The sequence below is a fragment of the Micropterus salmoides genome, unplaced genomic scaffold (assembly GCF_014851395.1).
Source record: "Micropterus salmoides isolate LMB-PRFRI ecotype aquatic unplaced genomic scaffold, ASM1485139v1 Ms_hic_scaffold_13, whole genome shotgun sequence".
Taxonomy (NCBI): Eukaryota; Metazoa; Chordata; class Actinopteri; order Centrarchiformes; family Centrarchidae; genus Micropterus; species Micropterus salmoides.
In genome coordinates, this window is record NW_024040374.1 from 9,359,609 (window position 1) to 9,381,524 (window position 21,916).

General features: G+C 39.1%; 1 protein-coding gene across 1 annotated transcript; it reads right to left on the reverse strand.

The window, feature by feature from the left end:
- Positions 1-247: 247 nt before the first annotated feature.
- pla2g4ab (phospholipase A2, group IVAb (cytosolic, calcium-dependent)) lies at positions 248-21,453 on the reverse strand. Its single transcript, XM_038715373.1, has 19 exons — positions 21,118-21,453; positions 19,469-19,584; positions 18,441-18,522; positions 17,997-18,145; positions 17,792-17,905; positions 17,386-17,423; positions 16,667-16,811; positions 15,188-15,324; positions 14,575-14,797; positions 14,201-14,315; positions 12,470-12,607; positions 12,292-12,381; positions 9,285-9,350; positions 7,501-7,631; positions 7,229-7,343; positions 6,370-6,554; positions 6,081-6,270; positions 3,656-3,813; positions 248-2,932 (listed from the first exon to the last, which is right to left on the reverse strand). Exons 2-19 carry the CDS (start codon positions 19,484-19,486, stop codon positions 2,774-2,776), a joined length of 2,253 nt encoding a protein of 750 aa, XP_038571301.1. The 5' UTR covers positions 19,487-19,584; positions 21,118-21,453; the 3' UTR covers positions 248-2,773.
- Positions 21,454-21,916: the final 463 nt, after the last annotated feature.

Below are 21,916 nucleotides of genomic sequence, written 5' to 3' on the forward strand. Positions count from 1 at the left end.
TCTTTTTTTTAATTTTTTTTTACAAATCTGTAGTCTTGAGCCCAAACCAAGATAACCATGAAGACATTATCAGCTTTATTGTCTCAGACTTTGGATTAAACAACATTAAACAACTATTTTCAAAGGCTGAGTAGTAAAACGATGATTTAAAAACAATTTGAAGCTTCACATTAAAATTACGTTAAAATAATATCAACATTTTCTAAACAGGTTTTTAACTTTAAGATATAATAATGCTACAAAGAAATAATTGAGAATTTATTTATTTTACTTATAAACACCTGAGGACCAACCCTTAAATATACATTTGTGGATAACATCACTGAGGACTAAATGATTGCATGGAGGTGATATGTTGATATGTTAGTCAGGTGGCCAGGAGAACAAATACTGTAATGTTACAACTCTTCTTTGGATTCTGCCTGATTCTTGAGTTATAGCCCCACATACTATTTACATTTCATTTATCTAAAAGATAAGATATCTACACAAACCAATCCTGTCCCACAACATTTTTTTCAGTATGTAAGACAAACAAAAGGAAACATGCTGGACAACTCTGCATTTTTCCCTCAGCTGCTGTGTTATTTCTGGAGAGTCTCATAGATGAAGGAAGGGTGTTGGATATTTTAAAAGAATACATTATACACAATATAAATTCTCTCTTTTATTACATAAACATTATGTAGCCTACATGTCTTGATTCCCTAGAACTGACCGTTTTGCATCTTACATATTTGTAAACACTGTCAAAGATCATAATAATGTAATATGACAAGAAAATATTAGAAAATAAAATAGCTACAGCTCACATGCTTTCTAAAATAACTAACGTTAAGCTAAGAAGAAAAATAACTGTGTAACATGACAGCTCACAGACTTTCATAAGATGTCTTCACAAAGTATCAATGCTTGTTTTGTTGCAAGTAGTTTTGAGTATAAACTTTGTCTTTGAACAGTATTTCAACATTTTAGGAAATATGCTTACTGTATATGCTTTTTTTGCAAATTAACCTGAATGGAAAGATTAATACCACTTTTACATCTGTCTGGTAAATATAAGGCTACAGCCACCAGCCGGTTAGCTTAGCTTTGCTTAAAGACTAAAAATAAGGGTAAAAAGCTAGCCTGGCGGTCTCCAAAGGTAACAAAATCAGCCTACGAAGTAAAACTGGAACTTTCGAGAGCATTTTGGTGAAAGTACCAGCACTGCTATGCTTGTAAAGTGCACCGAGTTACATCATGACTTCAGCGTTCTATAAACAGCAGACAGAGATGAGAGTGGTAGCGAATAAACGTCTTCCCCAAACAATTTCTTTAAAGAAAACATAAGAGAATGCTGTTAACTACTGAAAACATAAAATGCAACAACTGACACAAATGATCTGCTAAGATATCATCATGAGTCCCTGCAGCAAGACTTTTTCTCAGTTTCTTCTAAACCAGTGGGGGCTGAAACATGAGCATATATAAGGGCATACAAGTGCTTCAGCCTAAACTTCCACTGCTCTGTGTGCAGCCTTTGAGACCCCGCAGGTATAGGTGTAGTGTGTCAGATTCCAGGCCTCCACTGCTGCAGGTGTAGGTGTAGTGTGTCAAATTCCACTGAGTGCTGCTGAGAGCCACCATTTTCAGGTGCGAGCAGGTCTCGTGATCACACTCACTACTCCACCCACCCTTCCCTCGCTCTGACCTAAGCTCGACTTGATCATATGGGGGCGTCCAGGGAGTTCTGCAACAAGTTGGTTTTGGTGGGTGGAGTAAATGGCCCGTGAAAAACAAACAATGCCCGTACCTTTAAGGTAGCCTGAAACAACATGGTCAGGAAAGTAAACACACCTTTATCACTATTAAAACAGAGAGAGAAAAAAAGAGGGAGAGAAGTGGGGCCGTTTCTATGGTATCATGTTTTGTTTTTCCAAAATGGTGGCTTTAATATGAGACACTCCCTACAGGGGAGCAGGGAGTGCTCCTTCCGTGTAGGTGGGTAAGCATCATTGAGATGTTTGAGGTATCTAGGGGGGTGCAGTAGGAGTGTTTAGGAGTTGTCATCAAACAAAACCAATGGTTACAAGCTCCTCTTTCATGTTCCACAAACAAGATTACATGTTTAGACGAGCCATCCGGTGAAAAAAACAAAAACATGGTGATTTGCATGCTCCATAGTCGCACGGTCCATATGGAAAGATTTCAGCTGATAAACAGTACAGGTGAGGCTTCTTACAGTGCATTCACACAGCTCATAGCAAAATGTAGACACAGTGTGGCTGCAGAAAAAGTCATAGAGAGAGATGCAAGTGCAGCTTTGCTCTAAGCAGCACGAACTGAAGCCAAGAGAGTTGTCCAATTGAACTTGGAATGTTGCAATTTCAAACTAAGACAGTTTGGAAAAGAAAGGACGCACAAACAAATATCCTGTTGTTTGTGATGGAACCAGATGGTAGCTGTAACAATCCAGTCACACTGCAGCGTTCAGTAAGTGTTGAAATTCATCATCCAGTCTTTCTCACATCCAGCAGGAAAAAGCAGACATAAGCCGTTTGTGATCAATAAACACAAACAGTTTCCCCAGCAGTCAAATTCGTGCAAATAAAGTCACTGTGTCGTATATGAATGCAATCATAAGGCTTTACCTGTAAACGTTAAGGTTCTTTCCATAATCAAAAGTATGATTAAAAGTATACAGAAAAGAGATCCACATGATAGCATTTTCCAAAAAGAAAATGCGGTGCTTTCCTAAATCCCTAAAGTCCGCTTTCTCAAAGGTTTCAAATCACTGGTCATCATTTTCCGGGAGATTCCAGGGATTTCCTCGAGGATCTCTTTTGAGAGACTTCTTTTTCGGGATCTCACTGAGGGAGAAATGAAGTGAGCGGCACGAGGGATTCTCCTTCCGGGACACAATGCAGTCCTTGATGGCTTCTTTAATCACCTACAGGGCACAAATCCAAAATGACAAATTGTATCAATCAATGTTTCATCATCAATGAGGAAACATAAAATTATGTCAACTCCATTAAGGTATATTTCAAACCCTCAGGCAGTCAAATGTCACTTAATGTAACATCCAACAACAGAACCACGCCGCTAGCATGGATAAAAATGTTGACACGCTTTAATAATACAAACATTAGTATGTACAAATTTTTTGCATTAATTCTCGTGCTGTAGGGTGCATCTAATTTATGCTGGATCAACCTGTCCAGGTATTTTGGAAAATATTCATTATTGACAGTATACGGCTAAATGAGCTGACCTTCCAGCCAAATCAAATACATTGCATCACATTTTGAATCCTTACTCACCAGGGAAGTGACTCAGATACAGTGAGTGAAAGTCAGTCTGACCTCTCATAGTGACACACCTACTGTAAACCAGACAAGACTTGTCCTATACGGCCTTTGATGAGTTTTTGGGATTTCAAATGTTTGATTTTGCACAACAAGCTGATATGTGTGTAGTGACAACGCAAGAATGTAAAACTTCCCTACTGAAAACACTGAATGAAAGTAGATTACCAATGAATGGACGAGGGATCAGCCTTTGAGTCTAACAAACTGCAACACACATCACTATTATTTCCTGTTGTTTGATGTCAGAAAACTCCTCTACACCACCCCGCATCCTGTAGTGAAACCACAGCCACAGAACTGACCTCCAGGTTGTTGAGAGTGTTGAACTCCATCAGGTCATGCAGTCTGGTGTAGGCCTCGGTGGAGTACTGGAAGTTAAAAGTGGAGAATGGTGACTCGGGGTCATCAAAGATGTCAAAATCAGCCAACTCCTTCTCCTTCTCCGTCTCTCTGGGAACACCTATGAATGAATTAATACGTAAAAAAGTAAGTAAATAAATACCAAGTTCATATACACAAAAACTCAAGACTGATCCACTGGGATGAAAACTGAGTTGATATTAAGGACAAAAGATATATTATATAGTGAGTTGTTCTTTGAAATAGCAGTTAACAGAATACTTCAAGTTCTATTCATTAGCCTTCTGGAGCTGGTTTGTCATGGAATTGTAGATGTACACTTTTTGGACCTCTCATCCATGTTGGTTTAAAAGGTTTGAGTTTCAAAGTTAATTCTTGACCTTGGAAACAACAGGGTAAACTGATTTTGATTTGATTGAAGAGTTTGTTTTGTAAAGAAGGTCATGAATGAACTCAACCTTTAGGCCAAGATAAATGAGGTCCTTAAAGTGGAAATTTGAACATCCATGCAAATTCCATCTGCTGATGAAGATCATGTGAGGTAGTCCAGAAAGGCTAATACTAAACCTAGAGGTGAGCTTGTTTTGTCAACGGTATTTCGAATATTCCACTCAAAGTGTTTCCTCTAAATACTAAGGCAAGACACTGCAATAAATATTTGTGATTGTGTGTGTTGAAGTACAACCTTATGCCTTAATGTAACATCATTTGCTGGTGAAGACAATATCTACATTAATTTAACATCTAATTCTTCTCTTTTGTAGGCAGAAACAAGACATGCAATAAAAGGTGACAACTTTATAGTGCTTTTATCCCAGCGGTAGATAAAAGGAGAATAAAAAAATAATGATGTAGGGGTTTTGAAGGTTTTGAGCAACATGCCACAAAGCATGCGCAATCATGTTTTTATCATCTTAGATGATCTTAAATATCTAATATCGATCTATCTTAACTTTTAAAGACAGGGAGACCATTTTACACGCCTTCATCTCATCACGCCTGGATTATTGCAACAGCCTTTTTACTTGCCTGAACCAACAATCTATTGATTGACTCCAGAGCTGCCAGGCTTTTAACAGGAACCCAAAAACGTGACCACGTCATTTGTATGTTTTACAATAGATTTTAAGATTCACTGATTACTTTTAAGGTTCTTCAATGCCTCTCTCCCTGCAATATCTCAGACCTCTTAGTACAGTCTAAAAACTAAAGCGGACAGAGTTTTTGCAGTCAGGGCTCCGACTCTCTGGAACAGCCTGCCTGAGAAAACAGGTCAGCTGATACAGTCATCTCTTCCCCCTTCTAAAAGCACACTTTTTTCGGAGAGCCTTTGCTGATTTTACTTGAGTTTAAATTTTCTTTGAACTGTCTTTTACATCATTTAAAAACATTTTCTTAATTTCTTTTAAAACCAGATAGTTTTATGACTAGTGTGTTTTATTTAGCTGTCTAACATGATTATTAAAATGTGCTCTATAAATAAAGATTATTGTTATTCATATTTTGAAAAGGATTTGTATTTAAACTGGTTCTTCTTTCATAGTAAGAAAAAAATATTTGCCTCCACTATTGATATAGAAAAAGTAATCTTAATATCTATAATACAGCTTTTTCTAGATCTTTCAATCACATAGAGTTTTCTCTATATTTTATGAATTTCTTAATTATTTCTGAGGTCAGTACTCAAAACAGCTTGATCTATTCAAACTTGATTCATGATCTACTTTTTAAAGACATTTTTAACACTTATTTTGAATTTGCTTTACTTTTGTTAAGATGACATACCACATGCAGGAAGAAGTTATGGTTTTGAAAATGCAAACATACAATAGTGAACCGATGGGAAAGGGAAATCCATTTATGGTGTAATTTCCTTCAGATGTCTTTTGGGTTTGAGTGCAAAAAGCTTATAACATCCATAAACAGACTGCGGAAGTATGTGGGCCGATGACCTATTGAATGTAAAGAGGTGGAGATGAGGTGAAGATGTGGTGTTAGTGTGGCTCATGATATATGACCTGTTTACACACAGAGCTCTCCCACTAGAGTGAGAGATATCAGCACCTGGCTCCTTGAGGAACCATAATTCACACTGTGGTTCATACCCGCGTTTGTGCGCACACACTCACTTCCAGTAAACTAAATTTTTTTTACTGGGGTAACTCAGATCAGGGGGCCAACGTTTGTCTAAACAGAAAAAAAAACTTTCTGCTGCTGACTGAACATGGTTGAATTACAGTGCGCAATTTTAAGGAAGAGATGCCTCATGTGTGATGACAGTACAGCATCACTATAATAATACAAAAGCCCTGGAATATTTTCCGCCTCACACATGCTGGGGAAACCCCCACATATGCACATACTTACCAGGTGCCTTGAATGTCCTGAAGTTGATGTTGACCAGGACAAAGTGGATAACAGTTGGGCAGTTCTTTTCGCCTTTTTTTGGTTTGAAGACGTAGCATTCCTTCAGGCCCTCACGGTCAAAAACTTTGGGGTCGATCTTGGGGAATGGAAGCTTGTTCATTCGAGCCCACTTTTCTGCCAACAGGAGCTCCTGTAGCAAATGTTTACAAATTTAGAAAAAAAATCTTTATCACCTGCTTGCACAAATAATTTCAGCAATTCACGACTGTAAGAATAGTCAGATTCTGACCTTGAATGGGGGACTAGAGTCGCTGGGTCGTGCAGAAAAGTCAAAGGAGATTATGAGTTCGACACCGCGCTGCGGCCGCAAGATGAGAGGGTAGGGGAGGTTGTAGGTCAGGCCACTGTCCACTATATGGATCTTTTTACTCTTCACATCCAGAGGCTCGTAAATACGATCAAACTCATCTGGGTCTGAGAAAATCACACAAAATTAAATAAATAATGCATGAACATGATTGGAAATGTTCCTTTGTCTGCACCCAAATCTTGTTCCACATGACTGACCCAACTGACTTAACTCTGTAATGACTCACCTACATCATGTTCAATAGAAGTTGGGCTGGGTATCATTTGAACATTCTTCAAACCACACCTGTGTTTCAGTATCTGTAAAGCTACCTTACTCTATACATGTTTTAGAAAAATTTTTTTTTTTAAAGTAGAACTTGTATATTAATATAATCAGTCTTTTAGCGGCCACTTTTATCCACAGCAACTTACAATTTCTATATATGTCAGAGGTTACACACCTCCAGAGCAACAAGGTGCTCAGGGACACACTGTCGAATTTGTTGCAGTGGGTCTCAAACCCGGGTCTCCCACACCAAATGCATGTGTCTTATCTACTACACCATTTCTTTAAAATAACTGCATGTAATGTCGCTTGTGAAGCAGCAGTATAAAGACTTCTACAACACAGAGAATAAAATCAACTAAATTGTGATTTAGATATGGTCAATTGGATGCAATTTGGTTGAAAGTGAGAATGTGTTGAGTTCAGGTTCGATAACCAGCTCTAACTGTAATTCAGTTTTCACTTCCTGCAAAAATGAAGTCTGAAAGCAGCGAATAATGATCCTTCTTACCTGTGACGGCATCCACCTCCTCCTCAGCAGCTGTAGTGGCATTGCATGGGACCTCACCTACTGGAGAGTAGGGGATGTTGGTGTTCAGGTTCAGGCCCAGCATGAAATTATGCACCTGTCAACAGGGTAAAATGGTTTATGGATAGAAAAAGAGGTACACTTAATTTGAATATAGGGAAAGTTAAACAAGAATGCAACTAGAGCACATGCAGTGTTTTGTATGAAGTGTTACATAATTTCATGGTTTCCGGTGAATCGACATATTCAGGTACCTTCCCGGCCCGGCCCTCTCTTGTGTTGAACAAGGAAGAGTCACTGAAGAGCGACGTGAACATTCGTTGAACCCAGCTAGCCTGAGCAGTGCGATGGTACTCGTCTTCTGCCTCTGGGTTCTCGGTCCCACCTGAATAATAATGACATAATGAGATTAAAATACTGACAAATGTTGTATTAAAGACTCTTTTTTTCTGTAATAAAAGTGGGGGAATTTGCAACTAAACCAAATGAGGATACTTGAATGCCTTAAAAACGCAAACATTAAAAAGATAGTTGCCATGGCAACCGGCAGCGCTTGAAGAAGCAGCAACCGGTGGCTCCTTCAAACTTTGATACACTTTTGTTTTTTATCTGTTTTTCCCGGCTTTGTTGCCAAACATGCTTGCTAAACTCTGACATAAATACATGGAAGATAAAGACAGGGTTTTTGGATTAAAGATCAGCAGACCACAATCCACCCGGCGCAAACAACCGGACCAGGCGCCACGGCGGGTGCGGTGATTGCTCAGAGGAGTGGAAAGAGAGCTTTGATGGCCCAGCTTGGACTTAATTCTGCTCCTAAAGATCCGGTCTGGACAAAATGGGACTCATGTTGACCAAGCAACAGAATTCACGGACTGTTGTGCCCAAATCGTTACAAAGTCCTGCCTTATCAACATCCGGATCAAGCACTCGCCAGGTGGTCCATGTTCCGAGATATCACCTCAAGACTCTGGTAAGATGAGAGTGGACTTTTACATCAATGATGCTCGGTGCTCAAATGCAGTCGAGACGGACTCTGTTTCCCAAAAGTCAGACTGTTTATTGTGTAAATGAATCTTTCATACTACCATCAGGTTGCTGCTGTTTACATTCACCCCAGATGCAAATTCAAAAAATGCCTTCCAAAATGTAATTTTATCTACCTCCCTCTGAACTTTCCAATGGTTTTGTGTTATTTTTTTCCAAGTCTGGGAACTCCTGTTAAGTTTGATTGAAATCTGGCTGCACTGCAGGTTTTTAATGTATCAACTGACGGAAACATCAGACATTTCCTCAATGTTACTAAAACAAAAAGGTGCTTTGAGACAGTTCTAAACATAAACTGGACTGTTGCTGTTAATTCTATATTGGACAAAAATGTATGGCTTTTAATTATTCACCCAAATATGTATGCACATACATGTTCGTACACCTTTTACACCAGTGATAAAAATGTGTGTTCCAAGATCAGTGCACTATTGGAAAACCTGAAGATGTCTCTTTTTTGTCAGGCAAATATCTGTCGGGCCTTCTGTATCAATTGTGGTTTCATTGATTTATACAAAACATTTAGATAGTCACAGTTTGATGGCCAGAAACACAACTCCAGATGAAAGACAATGTTGCTCAGTAATTGCTGGATGTGTACATAAGCAACTGAGCCAACAAGCTAAACAGATCAACTTAAAAAGTAATTTAGTACCTCAAAGTTTTCAGGGGCGTTAAAGATCTTCAAAGCAAAGACTTACAAGTGAAAGTTAGATGTTTTTGCTGACCTGACAGCACCCATAGAGACACTGCAACATCACTGTTCTGATGTAGCTGTGTCACGCTAACAGATGCAAATGGAAACATTACCACAAAAATGTAAAATGTGTTAAGGCGTAGACTTTCCCTCTAACCCAACAATGTGTCAAAACATACACTGACACTATTCAAAGTCACACATCTCCGTTGCACCATAACAAATGTAATTAAACTGCACAATAAGGTGACTGTTTGTAAGCTCCTTGTATGAATCATGCATATCTTTGCTCACCTTTACGTGGCTCGTCCTCATTGTCCAAACTGTCTTCTCCAACGATGTGCTGCGGTTTGATCTGCTCTGTAAAACACAAGGCAGTTTCACTTATCAGGTTACAACTTCAAAAGAAGCTTGTTAATCTCATTTATACCATACCACATATCAATTGTGCCTGACAGAATGTTTTTGTTCAGTTATGTGACATTATCAAATTCACTGTCTATTGTTTATCTCTAGGTCTTCAGAGAAATGCAATACACCTGATAAACTAATGCCTTCTTAAACTAGGTGGAGATGTTCTTAGTACTTTAGTACATCCAGTGCATTGTCAGAGTGTGCCTGAATGTTTAAAGGTCACCCTACACAGATGAATTCAACCAAAACAAACATCCGATGAGCTGTCAGAATAATCACAGGAAGCAGATACCTTCCCACTGTTATGGTAACACAAACACACATGCATGCCACACATTTTTATTCTGGCTGTTGGCTATTTTTAAAGGTGTGAGGATACCTATTTGTGTGAAAGTGCTTAAAAATAAGTGTGTCATGAGACAAAGAGGCAACCTTAAGAAAAGACAGATAACAATAGAATCTTAGACACGATTAAATATTAGTAGGAGGATGTACCCTGTATTTTGTTATTTTATGTCATGTATGACGGCACCTCTAATTGGTTCACTCTGACGTTGCCTTGCTTTCTGTCTCCACAGCCCTGTTTCAGAAAGCAAGTTAAACTAATTCTAAGCCTAACCCTGAACTCTGAGTTGCCTACATTACATTTTAAATATATTTGTTGGTTTAATATTATGGGGACAAAAGACACAGGGACCAGCAACTGAAGAAAAAAATAGTTTAATATGGATCAAAGACATAGAGACATGAGTATAAGCTCTAAATCTGATCCAGTAATCATGTGTTTGATGATTTGCACTTGAAAAGCTCTTAATTAGGACAAGAAAATGTGATCATATCACCCCTGTTTTAGCATCATTGCACTGGCTCTGTGTTTGTTTTAGGATTGATTTTAAGATTTTACTCATTACTTTTAAGGCTATTCGTGGCTTGGCTCCTGATTATATAACTCCTTATGAGCCTTCCCGTGGTCTAAGATCTTCTGGCAAGGGCCTCTTGTCTATTCCTGGAGCCAGACTCAATGTAAGAACAAAAGGTGACTGAGCATTTGCTGTCACGGCCCCGAGGCTCTGGAATGACTTGCCTGAGGAAATCAGGCTGGCAGGGTCAGCTTCTTCCTTCAAATGTCTTTTAAAAACGTACTTTTACCGAAAAGCATGTCCAGATTTTATCTGAGCTTCCACTCGTTTTACTAATCCTGCCCTATCGTTCTTATTCTCTATCGTTCTTTGTTTCCTTGTCTAACATATTTGTTATACTCTATTGTGATCCTTGTTCTTATATTCTGTATTTTACCCCCCTGTATCTTATTACCCACGTGGTTATTTGGTTTTGCATTTTATGTGTGATTTGTTGTGAAGCACTTTGTACTCTGTTTGATAAGTGCTATATAAATAAAGCTCATTATTATTATTATAAAAGGTGTTGAGATTTATATACAGTAGATTTTAAAATGTAAATGTAGTAAATTTAGACAAAACCACTGAAATGCTGTTAAAACACAGTAAGATTATATGCAGCTTATTAAAAAAACTCAGTGCCAAAGAAATGACTGACAAAGCATAAAAACATTAACTTTAGACAGTCCTGAGTAACAAACTATTATCCAAGTTGGATTTTCATTCTGACACACAGTAAACCTCGCTAACTAATGCACGCTGTGATACAGTCTGAGGCCCCATCCAAACTACTCCGTTTTAGTTTACAAACGGAGAATTAAAACGAATACGATCTCTGTCCACACCAGCGTTTCCACTGCGTTTTGGAGTTGATCTCCGTCTACATTAACAACTGAAAACGCACAGCTAGGACCCGTTCAGGTGCCCTGGGCATGCGCATGCCAGTGGTAACATGAAGCAGATGGTCTATTCCATAGTTACAGAAGATTTGGCGAAAGAATAAATAAATACAGACTAAGCATCACACCAGGTTTTTTTTGTTGCATGGATCAATAACGAGCTGGGACTGTTACTGAATGTAACACGGGAGTGTGGCGGCAGAAAACATACTGGGAGTTGTTGCAAAGAAAATGGCGACATGCACAGTACAAGTGTAGGCAGATGAGTGTTATTTGCATGGTACAGAATATTTTAATAATATGATGTCAAAAACCCGGTCAGCAGCATCGTGTTTCTGCTTTGCAAAACCCAATCAGAGAGCTGAGCGTGAGCAGCTGCGTCATTGTTTCTAAATCGCCCTACGGAGTTTTGAAACGCAAAACGGGGTCGGCAGTGTATCCAAACTTCCCCGTTTTAGGTCTTCGTTTTCATCGTTGTAGTCTGGACAGGAGGTGCAAGCATAGTAAAAGGTCTCCGTTTTAATTCAAAAATGCAGTAGTGTGGTTGGGGCCTGAATCAATGACCAAATGAAGTGACTCTGAAAGAAGGCGAAGACAGAGAGAGGTTTGTTGAAGAAAACCTGCCAGCGAGCAGGTTAGGTTCACAGAGTCAGTCACCATTGTAACTGAAGCTTCATACCATTTTTTACCATGGTATGTGACCCAGAATTTAAGATATCTCTCTTTCTGGAACTTTCCGGAATACATATTCTTCTATGCAAATAATTTATTTATTGGCAAGTACATCTAAATATGTTTTGGGTTAACATAATTATAAAAAAGCCTGAAATTGTATTTTTATTTATATAGTACACTGCATCAGATTTTTTCAAAAATGTTGGCTCAGCTTTTGATTGTATCACAGAATCTTCATAAACAGCAACTGAATTGACCTTGTGGGGACATAATTGTACTGTGCAGTCAATCCAGTCAAACACTGATTTGCACTTAACCAGCAGACAGGCATAATTTAGCGCTTACCTTCTGTAAGTCAGAACAGTGTAACTCAGGACAAAACACATGTAAATCAGAGAAACTGAGAAAGATTACCTAACTCCTCCTCCATGGTGCTGCCACCAACACTGTCTTTGACTCCTAGCACTCTGTTGAAGAGAATGGAGAAGGCGCTGCCCCACACACCTGACACAGTGAAACCATACTGTTAGTAGGTTTACTCATGTAAAATGACTGTTGTGTTTAGTGGCATAGATGAAAACATATTACTCACCCATCAGAAAATGAATAGGGTTTTCCTCGTACTTCTTGACAACAGTTCCCATGAAGAACTTGCTCCCAAACAAGTCGGGGGTCATAAAGGTGCCGTACTTTGCCATCCCGATTTCATACGGGCTGAACTCCACCCAGTCTGCAGATTGAAACCTCAGTATTAATGTAACAGAAATGTAACACATTTTTTTGGAACTAGTATGATCATATGATCACCATAGTGTAATGACTAATATGTCTGCTCTGTGTGCTCAGTGTGCATTTGTACACTAGAACTGCAAAATATGTACAGCCAATAAATGCAATTATTGCATTGTAATTAAAACTTAAAACATTCAGGGTATAACAGTCCCTCATGCCGAAAGATAGACAACTGGATAAAATTTGACAGCATTTATATTTGAATCATAGTTAAACAGTAGTCAGAGTGCCTGCAGTTAAAATGGGCACAATCAGATTCATAAACAATGCACAGAGAGAGGGAGGAACCACAGGGGTCAATAAGGGCCCAGAGCTCACTTCTGTCCCACGGCCCACTGGGGGGTTATTTAGGCCTGGATACAATTCTCTCTATACCCAGTTGTCATTTTGAAACATTTACAGCAGGTTTCGAAGCAACAAGCTATCACATACATAACACACACAAACATACACACAACATACCTAAACCTCTGGAATCTTTTAGACAATTGCGTATTAAATATTAAGATAATTTCTAAAGTAATCTACTTTCCTTAAGCTTACTTTTACGGTATTTTCCATTGAGCCGGGTCATAAAGGAACCGGGGATTCTTGGTAAGTGGAGAGTCAAGAAAAAATTGAAGAACAAGTCTAGTCACTTTTAAGTGATGTCTTTTTCTTTAAGTTTGTCTGCGATGGTGAGAACAGAAAAAAAATGAACAATTTAATTCTAGATCAAGAATGCCTGCATGAATGAAGCATATAAAAGTGACACTGCAAAATATTGGCATTTCCTCAAACTAGAAAAAACAAATAGCATGCTTGTGGCCTGTCTTCTGTTGTGGTAAACAGTTTCATGTCGCCTACACCCCAAATGAGATAGTGTCAATAAGGAAGTTTTTTCACTTCATGAGCTTCATGAGTCAAGCATGTAGTGTCATCCAAGATATGAATATTTAATTGGAATTGCAGCTACCATGTTGAGTTTTTCTAGGTGCTACTTTTGGTACAACATCAAATGGATTTTGAACTTGTAATTAAAACATGCTATTAGTCAGGCTCCTATTTATTGTTTATAGATGAGGTCCAGACAGTGTCCAAAGGACTTCACCCACTTGAGTCTTACTATAATACAAAAGTTATTGGTTTTGAAGTCAGTAGACAGTGTATATCTAAAGGTTTTTGTTGTTAATTTAATGTATTTTATATTCACTTGTCTGTAGAGAACAGTTGCTATCAACAATGAGGAAGTACGGCACAACATGGGACTAACCCAGAGTCTATCATGGCCTTGTGCACTCTACTCAGTTCCTTGATATTGAACAGTTGCTATCTGTCATCACAGAGCTATCATCAGACAACAGCCCACCACATCATGACACATCCTCTCTGTGGCGGCAGAGCAGTATTATAAGGAAATGAGTACTGCTGGGTTATTTTGCACATAGTCAAACTCATCTGATCCTCTCTAGTCACTCAATACATATGCAAATGCATTCTCTGAGGGACATGTGCTAAATGCAACACATACAACAGAAAGACAGATATTTACCTGCAAACATGAGCTCAGAAACATCTGGCTTGACATGCAGACAAGTGAAAAGAGGAAGGGGACTCTGGGCCTGGTTTATTTTCTCCTGTACGCTACTAAGCTTCATGTCCATCCTCTGGTAAAAGAGAACACTTTTAATCATTTACACTCACACTCTGCGGGTGCAAGTGCCATCTCATCATGATTGTCATGGTTACATGGAAGTAAAATTTAAAAAAAGGAAAAAAAATAGAGGGTGTGAAACACTGCACAAGAGGAAGGAGGAAATTAAACATGAATTTAAGGTAAGGAGAGGACTGGAAAACTTCTGAGTAATAAGAAAATGGCAAAATAAGTAATCCCATTAAATGAAAACAACAGTGGTTAGCTCTTACCCCAGGTATAAGCGTCTCTCCTATAAGCATACCGAAGATATCAGTAAAAGTAACTGGCTGCCCTTGGGCCTTTTTGGTCCACAGGGCCTGGATGTAGTTAGTGATGTGTTTGGGAAGCAACAGCCTAAGTGGGTTACTGCGAACTCTGTTCATCAGCTCCTTGTTGATGTCCTTTGGGCCCGTATTTGGAAAGTCTGGGTGTGAGTAGAGAGCTGACATGTACCTACAGTGAAAAAGAGAAAGTCTGAAAGAGGCACTGCAGAAATCTCAGTGCAAAGAAAAATTTGTTTAATATTTGTAATCTGTTTAGGAAGTACTGTACTTGTAAGGAAGTTGAATCCAATAAGTCATGTCACAAACATGAAGATGGAGACTGATACAAGCCAAAGATGCTTGTTTGATGATAGCTTCACATCAGCAGAGGAAGGCAGGAAAGATTGCCAGAGAAGGGAGGAGGCAACAGCGAAGGAGATTTCAAAAGAAAGAAAGGACAAAAGAAACATAGTCGTAATAGAGAAAGAGAAAGAGAAAAAGAAAGAATGTGTCTTTAGAAATAAAAGGGGACAGGAAAGAGGTGACGTAACGAGAGAGAAGATGAGAAATATAAACTGACCATGTGGATCCGGAGAGGCCAGCGACATATGTGGCACAATCCAGGACACCAGACTCAAACAGGGCTTTCATCACACCAGAGAAGCCAACCATGGCACGGAAACCGCCTCCTGAGCCCGCTATGGCAATCACTGGCACCTTTCACACACAATATGAGGAGAGAGTAATTTCGTGAAGAAGAAGAAGAGTCATGCTTAATCACATAAATACATTATACACAGATTTGAGTATGAGTCTCACGTTTATTCTCATTCTTTAAGGTTGAGCAACTTCCCTCCTGTGCCACGTCACTTTGGCCTTCGGATTTTCAACTATTTCATCATTCTCATTGTGCAACGTTGCTTCTTTTCTGCAGTCTGCAGTCTTTATCATGTAGTCATTTCTGAATATTCTGACAGAAGTCTTTCCACAAGACTCCTGATTCTGGATAAGGAGTTAACGGATGTTGCAGCATTGTAAAAAGCAGCAGCTGGTTATCTAATTCCTCTGGAGCTTCCGGCACATGTTAAAGAAGAGAGCAGGATGGGCTGGAGATTACAGCCAAAAGGCGTTTAGCCAAAACCAAACCAGCAAGAAAATGAAACTTAGCTAAGCTAAAAGCAGAGCAGGGGAGCAGAAGTTGGGTCTTTGCGACATGCTCACTGTATGGTTTGCTTCCCAGTGTGGGAAAGCTGAGAACACAATGTGTGAAAAAGTGTATCACAGTTTTGAATTTAGCAAGGCAGCAAGTCTGGTCACATTACTGACCTCGAAGATTTGCATGATTTGTCCATATCACACATGTCACATCCATCATTCCTGTATACATGCACAATGTCAAGAGGCTGCAACAGCTATAGCTCAGTCAGCTAACTCATGTGGAATGGGTTATTGTGAGAGTGTAAAATATGTACAGCATTGGTATTTGGCATCTAGTCTCAGACCTCATCACTCCCCACAAGAAAACTCGGCACATCAGGGAGTGGGGAGTGACGAGTGGCAAGTGATGACTCAGAGCTTACAGGTGAATGCTCGGCTTGTAAAATGCTCTACAAATAGCAGCAGTAGCAGCAAATGACAGCATAGCTTTCATGTGAGTGGGCTAGCAGCAAAAGAGTGAGAAGAGCACTGACAGTTTAAGTTCACTGGCATAATGAGATGCGTTGTAGTGAGAGAGAAGGTACGCCATGAGTGTACATTAGCTGTGGACTGTAGTTGACTGCCTGAACAGGCTTGTATCACTTCATTGATGTGGCTCTATTATTGATGGAATAGTTTGAGATTGAGGGAAATGCTCTTATTTGGTTTCTTGCTGAGGGTTAGAGAAGAAGACATACCACTTTGTACCCTAAATATGAAGCTACAGGAAGAAAACTTTAAGCACAGCTAATGTAAATACTGGAATCAGGGGAAAACAACCAATTTGCTCTGTCTGAATAGAAATCTACCTTATATCGTTTGTTTAATCTGTACAAAAACCAAAGTGCTAAGGGAGTCCCACCTCCTCTGGAGAGCTGGGGAGGAAACGAGGCTTCTCCATGTCTAGCAGCTTCTTGATTCCCAGCATCACTCTTTCTTTGCGTCTCTGTCTGAACTGCTTCTCTTTGTCACACAGGGCCAGGCTGAACCGCAGGTCCAGCTTGGTACTACAGAAACAAATTATTGAAATAAGGTTTACTGAAATCTCAGACAGAGACAAATAATAAGTATAAGGATATGATCTCTCTGTGTACGTAGCCCTACTGATGATGTTGAAGCTGATCTTTAGGGCATTTAAAATCTGCCTCTGGCTGGTCTGGAGTGAAACCCACATCCACAGACAGGTCATGGCCTCTCACCCTTTACTGCTCACCTTCTCATAATTACTAATCCTTCAGATATGTATGGCATTTCTAAACCCTCCCACTAACCCCTATACAGCAATGATGATGTATTTTAACCCTACATTAGATTAAACAAGTATCCTGTTGTTAGTGAGTCATGCTACTTTAAGTTATAATTTTAGTCTCTGCACTGCTCCAGGTGACTTTCTATGTAATCCTTGTGAATTCCTGTATATTCTTGAACCTGACACAGATTTGTACACAAGCCTTCATTTATTTATATCCAGTATTGCCTTTTCACATAATGGCCTTTAGGTTTATTATAGATGGAACTGGGCAAAACAATGAATTGCTGTAAAACTAAATACAATTATTTGAATTTGAAGTGAATACGTACCAGATCTCCAGCGTCATCTCTAAGTACACTTTGGTCGCCTGTCAAAACAATGAAATATGTTGAGTATTGTCCAGTAAAAGAACAGCTGATTGTGGTTGGTAATTCTGTCAACAGGCAAACACAAAGTGTCACAAACAAAATCTACAAGGTAAAAAATAAAATAATAAGGAAATAGTTTTGAGTTATGTAGCATTACATCATATGTAATATGAAGCCAAATGGAAAAAGTATTTGGTTTCATGTCCATATTTCCTTGTAATATTTCCTACATGTTTTATTTCTTCACAAATTGTGGGATCTTAACTAGAGTTTAATAGAAACTGTTGTAAGTTTAAATAATGCTTGTCCTCACAACATGAGTTTATGTTTGAACTGTCAATGAGTCTGCTGGGGTAGAATGTCTTACTTTGCCAATGAGGAAACTCTCCATCTTTGTCTGGCCTACAGGGAGCGTGGTGATGTCATAGGATGCAGTCCCAAGTGTCTCATCCATCACGTAATTGGCGTCCATTAATGTTAACTGATTGGAATAAACATCAGCAGTTAAATGGATGATTACATTTCAAGAGCTACACATTAGTTTGTGCTAGACAATAAAATGCAGCTGTAACCTTCAGGATGTTGTGCTGGTTGGGGTCTAAAATGAAGTGAAATGTCTCGTTCCATTTTGGGTTGATGTTGTTGTCTATGTGCTTGGTCCTTTTTCTGCTCTCTGGGGCCGTTGGGATGAACAGCTCCACATATGGATCTGGGGTGTCCACTGCACACACACACAAACACACATTGAAACGTGTTACTGAATAGTTATATAATAATATATAATAGTAATCTGAAAGTATCTCCCTGCTCACGTTCACTTGTATTGGGATATTTTTGTGTGAAAAGTTCATGTTGATCTAAAATGATTTTGGTACAAACAATTCCAGTGAAAATATCACAAACACGTACATGTAGCTACCATGTACATGCAGTATGCCTTGAATGATTTGCAGCAACAACATGTTTGCATGTTAGAATCACATACATAGGGGGGGAAATAAATTATTAAGACTCACACAGGTCACCCAGTGCTCCCTTTGTGACGCTCTCGGCTCGAACCACAGTCACTATGAATTTGTGAGAAAACTGCTGTTCAACCTGCAATATAACATTCATTCAGTTTAGTTTAGCTTCATTGTCATCACTGTGGGAAAATCACTCCATCTACAACGGAAACAGCCATTACAAATACAAATCACACAGCTAAGTAGGTGCATAACCCATGCTGTAGAAGAAATATAGGGTTTGGGGTTAGGCAGGTTCACTGCAGCTTCGTGTGTCAGTCAGTGAAATTTTGGGCAGGTTGACACCGACTATTTCATCCACTGTGCCATGCTCTTGTTCAGGAGCTTCCCAGCTGTGTTCATACTGATCAATAAATACTTTCATCTCGCATTTCACTAAAAATACAGTAACACAGTCTGGTAATTTTATGGATCAGATACCAATAAAATATTGACTTGTTCCTAGTGGTACTTAAATGTAGGTACAGTGGAAGAAGAGGACAATGGGAAACAAGAGAGTAACAATTCCACAACACTTTATAATAGCAGTCTTTGTTAGATGAAGACCAGATGGGGAAACCTTACCTCGTAACTGCAAAAGCATATTTAATAGTATTGTACTTACACCTATTACCACAAGGAGCAGCACCTACACTCTAGTCATTCAAAAGAACTTCTTCTACAAGTACATTGCTGTACATTAACGATTCCTCATTATTCCACGATTTGTACCCATTTCTTTAAGCTTCCACACGTAAAACTACATATCTGTAACCTAGCATTGTTGAGTACACCTGTCATCATTTTGGGAACATACTCCATATACTTTTCAATAACTGTTTCAGGTGGTTTTGAGAGCGTTCCCCAAAGCCCCTTGGTAGCATCTCGTAACTGGGAAATATGTTAATTCCCATTAAACTATCTTACTTTTTAAAGAAATGTTACTATTCACTGTAGTTTTAAGGTGTGAGCATTTAACAGGGACAGGAGTAGCCTTTAAAGACTGCTTGGCCTGCCTTAATACAGGAAATAACACTCACAATTATATTGGAAGCCATTGTGTGTTGTGTAGGGAGTAATTCTCAGGAAATCCTTGGTCAAGATGTGAACTTTAACTCAGGAGAACATCTCAGTTAAGAACTGGAGCGTTTGGAGCCTGAAAGATGAAACACAAACATTTAATATCAGTACAAATGCATAAGTACAGCTTTACAATACAGAGAACTTACATGAAAAAAAAACGTGCAATTAAATGTGTGATGCTCTGAAATTATAAACCTAGAATTTCCAGTGGTTATGTTTAGCAAGGTCAGTCAATAACATCCCACCACCACAGCCTCACCACATCCTCAACAACCAGGCAAACTTACTGTAACTTTTTGAAGGAGGATACCCTTTTATAAAAGCTGTGAAGCACTTTGCATCTTGGCATGGGCAAGGGGGAGAGCGCTGAGCCACAAACATATGATAGGACAACTGGGCCAATAACTAGCATTAATGTGTGTCTGATGCTTAGGTGGGTGTGATATTTTTAGCAACCATACACACATTCTCTTTATGATGGTTGAACAGGACTGTTGATAAGAAATTTGCATTTAAGTGTGTGTGTGTGTGTGTGTGTGTGTGTGTGTGTGTGTGTGTGTGTGTGTGTGTGTGTACGCACGCGCGCGCTGGTGATAGCGTATCAAGGTCAGCGAGTCTTTTCTCAGCTGTTCACCAAAGCGTATCATTACTGAAGGGACTGAGAGCACGTAGAGAGTCTGTGTGTTCACAGTACTGGTCACGTAGTTGGCATTAGTGGTCCAACTTTTCTAAGTGCCAGTTCACTTGTGCTGCACTGAACAATGAGTGCATGCAGGATGCTGAGTCCTGTGTGTGTGCCAACATATCCCAGAGACCTCACAGCACAAAATTTTCATATGAGGACGGAAAACGTGAAATGAACACACAGCAACCAACCGTGATGCAAAACAGCAGCAGTAATTACAGGTCTTAAAGGCATACAGTAAGCCTCCTACTGTACAAGTGTAGTCCTGCCTCAGACATAAAAGGTAAAGGTCGGAAGTTAAAAACAAACAAATTAACTCACAAAATGCCTTCTATGAATCACTGAGCATTTCTCAAACGAAACAATACAGGGAAAAGTCATCACCGTGTAACTCTTATCTGGATTAGGTTTTATTCAGAACCTGTTATTAGGTCACTATAGGCCTAAACAGGTTTTGCCTGATTCTGTAGTTGTACAGCTGTACAAAATAAGGTCATTTCTTAGAGGGCTTGATGGTATGAGTTTGCAACATGCAACAATGGTATTGCCTCAGATAATGTGAGTCAATAGAGATGACCGTGGAAGCTATCAATTTGCAATACTGTAAACACAAAACATGGCAGCAACATAGGAAATAACATATTTATGAATATAAAGATTTCTTATAGGTAACTAAATGCAATGTTCGCTCTGATCTGCCATATTTAGGTCTTTATACAGGTCAATTGCATCAGTGAAAGTATTTTTGTTCTGTAAGTGTGCGTTTTGTTCCCTTATCCTCTTGAGTTACGTAAAGGGACTGTTCACCGCTGGTTAAACCACCACTGGCAACACTTCCTGGCAATGACTTTCCTCTCCAAATTCCTGTCCATTCCAATTTGCAACATTGTCTCGTAAGAAGAAAAGAAAATGGAAACGTACCTTAACTGGAGAGCGCTATCAACTCACAAATCCTGAAAAGTGTGTCATGCTTATGGAGAGTATCGTTCCACCACTGCTGGAGGAGGTGCTTCTCCGAAACACAGTATCCTATAAACACTCGGCAATCTGGAGTTTCACAGTCGGACTTCAATTTGAAGAAAAGTCTTACAAACACGAGCTACACGGAGACGACAAAATAACTACACGGTTAAGAGGTTGTTTATTGCAAAAACGACAGGCAGGGAAGAGTTCCGCCACCTGAAAACTCCGAACAAGAGTCAGAAATTGACTCAGCGGAGAAAGCTGCATCTGACAAATTGCCCACCTCTCCAATGCGTAAGCATCGACGTCCACATGAGGGCGCGTAAAGTCTGACTGTGTTGAGAGAATAAACATTTTTTTGTGATTTTAATAAGTATATGTGACGCTTTAGTTACATAGGCTGTTATTCAAAGATTCCCCTTTTGGTACGCATGCCGTTCTTTCCAGTCCATGTCTTAACCCGAAACACTGTTTTTAAAGTAATGATTCATTTAGACAATAAAAAAAGAGAGAAAGTTCTGCCTGGACATAATGCCAACAGAGACCCGTGATTCAAGTAAATTTTATCAATAAAGTAAATCATATCAATTCTAGTACCTCATCGCTTAGAGAAAAATAAACCAGCTGGTAATTTCTCATGACTGAAAAATAGGCTACAAATGCATTAGATATTTTTTTTTCTATAGGTTTGTTCAATGACAATTTATATATGCTACAGATCTGTTTTGTTATATGAAATTATAACTTGATCTTCAAT

Excerpts from the sequence above, each read along its gene's own strand:
- pla2g4ab (XM_038715373.1), bottom strand. Across the intron at positions 16,812-17,385 it reads GAGATGACGCTGGAGATCTG|TACCAAGCTGGACCTGCGGT; the intron begins GTACGTATTCAC and ends TTGTTTCTGTAG. Across the intron at positions 9,351-12,291 it reads CACCATGGAGGAGGAGTTAG|AGCAGATCAAACCGCAGCAC; the intron begins GTAATCTTTCTC and ends TGTGTTTTACAG.